The sequence below is a fragment of the Erpetoichthys calabaricus genome, chromosome 15 (genome assembly GCF_900747795.2).
Source record: "Erpetoichthys calabaricus chromosome 15, fErpCal1.3, whole genome shotgun sequence".
Taxonomy (NCBI): domain Eukaryota; kingdom Metazoa; phylum Chordata; class Cladistia; order Polypteriformes; family Polypteridae; genus Erpetoichthys; species Erpetoichthys calabaricus.
Window position 1 is genome coordinate 53,206,517 of NC_041408.2, and position 8,457 is coordinate 53,214,973.

General features: G+C 36.2%; 1 protein-coding gene across 2 annotated transcripts in view; it reads left to right on the forward strand.

Moving 5' to 3' along the window:
• Positions 1 to 7,682, forward strand: part of LOC114665830 (guanine nucleotide-binding protein G(I)/G(S)/G(O) subunit gamma-4) — a 42,096-nt gene extending 34,414 nt beyond the window's left edge. For both annotated transcript variants that reach the window (XM_028820467.2, XM_028820468.2), the window contains exon 3: positions 3,879 to 7,682. In XM_028820467.2, the coding sequence (XP_028676300.1) occupies positions 3,879 to 4,007 (129 nt within the window). In that variant the 3' untranslated portion in view covers positions 4,008 to 7,682. The remainder of the gene's footprint in view (positions 1 to 3,878) is intronic.
• The last annotated feature ends 775 nt before the right edge of the window (positions 7,683 to 8,457 follow it).

Consider the following 8,457-nt stretch of genomic DNA (forward strand, 5'->3'; position numbering starts at 1 on the left):
AATTTGCTATTGTTATGCCATCTAGTGATGCAATAGTCTAAATAACAGAAAGATATGAGCACTTTTGAAATGTGTGAGGCCAACTGCCTGCAGTTGTAAACATGTGTGTCTGCCGAGATTCACACCATTGAGAAGGGATGGTGATTTATTTATTTTTTCGGTGGGGACCCCATGAACACACCCAGCCTTGGCCCAACGCGTGCACAGTCACTCACACAGACATAGAAACAAATAATGAACCTGAAAATATTAAGCACAAAATTGATTGTAAAACTATAACTAAACAAAAACATAACTGGTCTTAAAATACTTACATACAACAAAAACAGCAAGCACAATAAACGTCTAACGATAAACACTTAATGGCAAAATCCATAACACAGTCAAATATGCAGTGGCAACAGCTTATGTGGAGCGAAGGAGAAAAATGACAATCCAGGGAAGAGCTTGCTGTAAGTAATGTATAAACAGTCCTACCGGTATTCCTAATGTGGTGAGGGGGGTGGCAAGATTTGGGTGAGCTCCCTCCGATGAAACACGATGATAAATCCGGTTCACTACTCACATGACAGGCAGGCACAAGACAGTCCATACATCCATGCAGGTGTGATGATTCAGGAAATCTACGATAATCCAAAGGTGATGGTATTGCTGACAAAGAGATGGGTGAACTTAGATATAAACAACAGACCTCCTTGCTGTCTAGCCAGCTTCCCTTTAAAGTTCCTGTTGGTTGATCTTGTCCCCAGCAGCCCCTGCACCCTCTGCAGCTGTCCAATCACAGCCACCACAGGGACCTCTGGGAGCTAAAGTTCTTAACTCACATAGCACTGCTAAACTCTTTTATCATCACGCTCATTACAATATACAAATTCATCATTAAGATTTAGTTACCTTGTGCTACTAAGCTTCTTAATTTTTTAACAGCAATTTTAGCTTTCTGTTTTCTCTGAGTGTGAAATCTTCTCTTTAGTTTCTTTTTCTTTCTTCTTGTCTTTCTATAGTTATTTTACATATTTTTCTAATACACGAGTAAAAATGGAACACTCTAATCCGAGCATTTAAAGTGACTGAAGCAAACTGGGGATGAGAAGAGTCCCTGTCAGCAAAGCTTTGTCACCAGCAGATTTTGCCACTATTCACTACAAACATTTTAGCTGGTTGTCCCCAAAAGTACTGTATGTTCTCATTCGAGAACCACGTCTGGCCCCACAAGACTAGCCCCAGTTCAACATACCTAACATTTGATTAAGTAGATGTGATAATATGGATATTGAACAGCATTGTTGTGCACACTTTCGTAATCCTGGATTGGGCTTGCATTGAGTTTGCATGTTCTTCCTTTTTCCGTGTGGGTTTTCCTTCCACATCACAAAGACATGCTGGTTAGATTAATTGCTGTTGTTAAATTGGCTATGTGTGAATAAGCATGCCTCTGTGATTATTTTCTGTGATGATCTGGCATTTAATCCAGGGTTCCTGTCCAGCAGCCCCTCCTGCCATGGTAGAGTCCATCCCATTGTGTCCCTGAGTTTGATTAATCAGATTTGAAACGGTATACTTAGTTAAGTATTCATAAAACATTTATGAATTCATATAACATTCAGCAATGCCGTGCAGGGATGTTGTTGACAGAATGAATACATGTCTCAATACATTTTATATATTTTTTCACACTGTTTAATTATATTTTATTATCACAAGAATAACTGCAACTCCAATTTCAAAAATTGCTGCATAAAATGTAAATAAAAACAGAATGCAATGATTTTCAAATTTCATAAGCCTATATTTTATTCACAATAGAACATAGAAAACATATCAAATGTTGTAAGTAAGACATTTGACTATTTTAAGAAACATATTAGCTCATTTTTAATTTGATGGCAGTAGCACATCTTAACAAAGTTGGGACAGGCTGGATAAGTAAGTGGTACTAAAAAGAAACAGCTGGATGAACATGTTGCAACTAATTAGGTTTATTGGCAACAGGTTACTACCTTGAATGAGCATAAAAAGAACATCTTAGAGAGGCAGAGTCTCTCAGAAGTAAAGATGGGCAGAGGTTCACCAATCTGCAAAAAATTTGCATCTAAAAATTGTGGAACAATTTCAGAATAATTGTTCTTAATGTAAAATTGCAAAGGCTTTGAATATCTCATTATCTACAGTACATAATATCAAACGATTCTGAGAATCTGGAGAAATCTCTGTGCACGAGGGAGAAGACTGAAAGTCAATATTAGATGCCCATGATCTGTGGGCCCACAGGTGGCACTCCATTAAAAACAGGCATGATTCTGTCATTGGAATCACTGCATGGGTTCAGGAGCACTTCGTGAGCATGTTAAAGCTCTATCATGCATAGAAGAAGCAAAATGTGAACATAATCCAGGAAACCCGCTGTCTTCTTTGGGCCAAAGCTCATTTAAAATGGACTGTGGCAAAGTGAAAAACAGTTCTGTGGTCAGACAAATCGAAATTTGAAATTCTTTTTGGAAAACACAGACGCCTCGTCCTCTGGACTAAAGAGAAGAGGAACCATCCGGCTTGGTATTAACGTTCAGCTCAAAATCCTGCGTCTCTAACGATATAAGGGGTGCATTAGTGCCTATGGAACTGGCAGCTTGCACATCTGGAAAAGCACCATCAATGCTGAAAGTTATATACAGGTTTTACAGCAACATATGCTTCGATCCAAAAAATATCATTTTTAGGGAAGACCTTGCATGTTTCAGCAAGAAAATGCTAAACCACATGCTGCATCTATTTACAACAGCATGACTTTGTAGTAGAAGAGTCTGTGAGCTGAAATGGCCTACCTGCAGTCCAGATGTTTCACCAACTGAAAACTTTTGGCGCATCATGAAACGAAAAATATGACAAAGAAGACCCAGGACTGTTGAGCAGGTGGAATCCTATATCAGACAAGAATGGGACAACGTTGCTCTCCCAAAGGTCCATCAACTAGTCTCCTCTGTTCCAAGACATTTATGGACTGTTGTTAAAAGAGGAGGGAATAGGATGTTACACAGTGGTAAAAGTAGCCCTGTCCCAACTTTTTTGAGACGTGTTGCTACCATCAAATTCAAGATGACCTGATTCTTTTCTTAAAATGGTACGTTTTCTGTGTTTTATTTTGCGCTAGGTCTTAGCTGTGTTAATCATAGAAATCCGCTATTATTAACGTAGTTGTCCTTTTCCTCTTATTTTAATGCATACAAAGTACAGTATATATGTTTTGCTTTGGTTACCAAAAAACAAATTTTCATTTTTCCAATTTTATTTTAATCATCATTGAAAAACAGTGGAAATCCACAAAGACAAACTTGTAAAGAGAGATACTTTGCTTTTTTTTGTTAGCATAAAGGGGGTCCTTATCAATGTAGGCTATGCGAGAAAATAGCCACACGTTGACCACACTGAATGCTGCAAGCTGCAGCCAGAGGCATTGCACCAGGCCTATCTTTGTGTTTTTAGCAGAGTTGTTCTAAGTGGTGACGCAGAAGGGAGGCATCTATGAGCACAGCATAGGACATTTTAGGTTTTGATATAGCTTTTGCTTAGAGGTCATGTGAAGACGATATACTGCCATTTAAAGATTTATGTCTAGATACATTAAAAATGTATTATTCTGATTTATGCTGGGCTGGGAGAATTTATTTAATTACATGTTAAAAGGCAGCATGTGGCCCTTAATATCTTAGATGCTAGATTGTAAAGCTAAGCATTTCTGGTCCAGTCCCTGCATGATCTGCCAAAGCTCACTTTGTATTACTGCATATGTAAACACTGGCTGTGTACATGTACATCATTTGTGATTTGTGGTCAGGCTATATAAAAAGTGTGGGTTTGACAGCATTTTGGTCCTTTTTCAGGTGTCCAAGGCTGCAGCGGATCTGATGGCATATTGTGATGCTCACATAAGAGAAGACCCTCTTATTGTCCCAGTGCCAGCATCTGAAAACCCCTTCCGGGAGAAGAAATTTTTCTGTACCATACTTTGAAACCTATGTCCTGTGTAAGTCCATCCACCTAGCTGGAGGTGGGAAGCAGTCAAGACCATCCAGGAGTTGATATTTGGGCAACAGTTGCAATTCCGCTTCCTATAAGAGCAGTTTGCAGTTTGGAAGCTGCAGGGGACACTGAGGTTCAATAGTTGGTGTTATTTGAGTGTCTGTGTTTTGTTTAGGTTAATTATGCTTATTTGTAGAAAACAAGCATCACTCAGTGGTAAAAAATAAAAGAATTTCTGTAAGTGATTTAGCTTTTAGATCCACAGGAAGAGAAAGTGGAAAAGAGAATCTCTCAAGTTATTTAGATACTGTATATTGTGTCCTGAGTTTTATGAGGCATGTAAAGAAGCTCTTTTTACTTTCATTATTACCTGCCTGGTTTGACATTTTAAAATATGAAGCAGAAAAAAAACAAATTTGAATTTCTGGATGCAGCATTTTCACATACTGAGTTGAGCATTAGGTTGCTAACAGTACATTTCAGATACAGTAGCACAGCATCAAACTAATGTGCAAACTTCCCACTGATGCCCTCAAGTGTACATTTTTCGAAGAAGAGAATAATGGTAGGCATCATCATTCTTTGAAGTCTTCACTTCTAATGCCGCATGTTGTGTTCAGCCTTTAGACACATCATCAGGTGTACTTTTCTTGAGGCACTGGCACTGAAAAAAAATCAAATAAAAGACTAACTGCTTTTTTTAATTTATGCATTTCTGAAATTCATTTAAAGTGAACCTTCCTTGTGCTACTTTTGTTTCTGGTAAGTGGAACTTGCCCATACTTTGGTGACATCATCTGTTTAAAATAGAATTATTATGTGTATGTCTGATCCAACTTTCCTCCTAGTTTGTTTTTTTATAAGAAGATGTACATTTTTAAAAGGCATTGTTTTATATTCTAACAAATGAACACAAAACAAAATTTAAATATAGTGCCTTTCCAATTTGAAAACCATTCTAAGGCATTTTCCAATGTACAACTGTCTTTTTATTTGTAGTCATGGAGCACTGGCAGGTTAAGTGACTCAGAGTCACAAAGTAATTGGGATGAAACTGGCAACCGTGTGGATTATAGAGTCCAGTGCTGTAGCCAATAGGGGACGTACTGCCTGACTCCACGAAAAACATGTTGTGCTACTGGTACAGTGGACCTTTGTAAAGGTCTTGTTTGCATGCACACACTTCAGAATCTACTTAACAATCTAAAATATATTTAGAATTTAGTGCACAGAAAACTTGATTATTAAATTCCTCACATATTTTAGCAACAAACTGAGGTTGGAAACATTTAATGTAAAACAATCCATTCTTACTTTTTGTTGCAGTGAACACTGCTAAATGTTTTTAAGTATTAGTGTTTTATTATAGAGCCCTTAGCCTGTGTGCAAAATATTTGTTTAAAAAAATGCCTTATTTATTAGCTGTGGTGACTGTTCTCCATTTACAAGAGTCTACCTTGTTAATCTAGCAGGTTATGATGTAAGATCGTATTAATATCTCAGAGTGCTTTACTTGTATTATAAAACTAAGGGAGTAGTTAAGCATTTTTTATTAAACCACCTTTCATGGCAAATATCCAGCTTTAAATGTACAGTATGACTAATAAACCTGATATAACTCCTTTCATGAATGACACTTGACTAGGATTACATACAGTAAACAATACAGCTGTCACAATTGTCAGTCCTTATTTCATATAGTGAATGATTTACATCTAACATTTTAATTAGCCTTAATGTGACGTAGTATTTTGCATTTCATACAAATTCAGTCAAAGATTGTGTTTCATGTACAGTCCGTCTAACATAAACATTGGCTTTTATTTGGTATCATGCCTTTCATAAACGATACCGATCCAGAGTGCTTTCCATATTTGATACAGCAAATAGAGCAATAGGCTGTTATTTCATATAGCATCTTTAAACATACAATATCCCATAGTGCTTTACTATTGTATTACATATACATTAGAAATCAGTGTTTATTTCGTTTAGCATTTTTAATGTTGAACAATATGCCAGAACGTTTCCTGTATATGGAAGAATGAATGTTAACAGTTGATCTTTATTTGCTGTAGCACCATCCATACTGAATGAACTCCAAAATCAATTTCCATCTGTTATACTTGAAAGCATATCCAGTTGCAGTCTGTTTTTTATATGGTGCAATATTACACAGAAAAAAAATCTAGCATTTTTTTTTTGTTTAAATACTTCACAGGAAGCATTTTACTAACAAGTGTGTTCATAAAGAGTAAGACTTTATGGAGTTTTTTTACATGTCATTCGTAGTGTTGCATGTGCTCGAGAATAGAAGCAAGCAAGGCCATGTTTGTGACTTCTGCTTTTCAATTATTACAGCAAACACAGCCACAAAATATTTTTTTTCTAAACACTCTGTAGGTCCAGGTTTTGATTCTGCTTGGCATGTGACTGTTTATAATGTACAGTGTTTAATTGTTAAATGCTGTAAAAACAGCTAATTTAGCTTCAAATACTGTGAGTCAGAAACATCTGATGATAGAAATTGAAGAAAAGCACAACTTTAGATAATTGCTTACCAGATTCTTGATTCCCCACTTAAGTTTTATAAAATGCTATAGAAATGTTTTTTAAGTGATGAGGGTGCTTTGAGCTTAAACTTGAATTCCCAGCTGTTTTGTAAAGTAATTTTGTATCATGTAAAGTAACGTATAAAATGCAAAGAGGTCTGTTATATCAAAAACATTGAAAATAAAAGTATGCTTAACTTTTGCAGCTCATTCAAGGTGAAGGGCACTCTTTTAAACATGTTAATGAAGTGTTAGACCCAAGTCAACAATATTGAAAGAAAAAGCAATATATTTAGGTTGTGCTCACTTAATTACAAATACGTTTTGAGTGATTAACAGGTTCATACATTTTTGTGCTATTTATGGGGATTATCTATTGTTTAGGAAAATAAAGTTGGTTAAGTAATGTTGTTAGTGGTAATGGACTACAGAAGTAATTACTTGATGCTAACTATGGCAGTCTGCTAGGTGAAGAAAGCTGTTTGATGAATGGCTCTTTTACACTCTTAAGACAAGCAGAATTGATTGATGAATGGAACCAATGCAGGAAGCAACAAAGTGCATTCTCTCACAAGGGACATTAAAACTTGATTGCCTCTAGAGCTGGGAATATCCTGAGGTGATGAAAGATGTAAGTTTTTCCAGCTACACAAACTGAAGAGCCAAATATCTGTGTTCCGCTTGTATAAAATCAAAGTAAGCCTTGAAGCATTCACTCTCCTAACTCTTTAACTTGAATCGATGTTCAATCGCACACTCAGTATGTGAGATTTCTGGTGAAGGATAGCAGAAGTATGGCCACTTAAACCCTAATGTTTGGAGAGAATAGTAACTGAAGAGTTAGTCCAGCTTCATGAAAGACTTTATTACATGCAGTGCATCTGCATGTGCTCCCCAATATTTAGTGCCTCGGCCTTCACAATTTGTTATATATAAGCTACCTCTAACAATCACCCTTTACTTTAGCTGGCAAACACAAGCTGCTTCAAAGAAATTTGATTCATTTTGCTAAGTATTCAATATTGAGGCCTTATACTTAGTTTTGTTTAAGGGGGGTTCATAGTAACCCCTGTCCAACTTAGAAACTCCACCACCACATTTTAACTTACAAGAAAATCAACCTAAACTATCTTGGAAAAGAGTTTTTCTGGTGTTTAATCTTTGATCACAATTGCCCCATCAACCATTCTATATTTGTAATTTAAAAAAATATTCTTATCATGTGTTTTATTGCATTTCCAAAAGTTACTCTGAAAATCGACAATTTGTTGTGAATTAATGAAAGTCAGTTTTTTCCTAACAGTCCAAACATTATTGTCGAGACAAAGCATACATAACAACATTAAGTTTATATATGGTTTCTAATAAAACAAAAACTGAATCTGAATTACTATAAAACATTCCTTGAACTATCTTAGGCTAGGGCAGTAACAACGGAAACTATATTCTGATTTTATTTTTTTTAAATCACAGGAGGCAAAGGATAATATAATTTAATATCAGTAGTGGAACAATGCAGGCTGTCAGTGCCAGTTTTTACCCATTTAGAATGGGAAATGCTAATTATGTCTGTCTTTGATAAATAGGAAAATCAGATGTGTACCTTCCCAATATCTCATCCAGGTACTTCTTAAAGGCTGGTAAGGCTTCTGCTTCAACTACATGATTTGGTAGTTTGTTGCAGAGTCAAAACACTCTGCATGAAAGAGTGCTTTGTGGCTCAGTCTTATCTGCATTTCCACTGGTGTCCTTGAGTATGTGATTTGCTAATTAATTGAAAGAATTCTGCTGAATCCGCTTTATCAACACCTTTGAGAATTGTGAAGACTTTGGTTAGGTCCTCATGCAGTCTCCTCTGCTTGAAACTAAAATGTTTTAATTCTTTGAG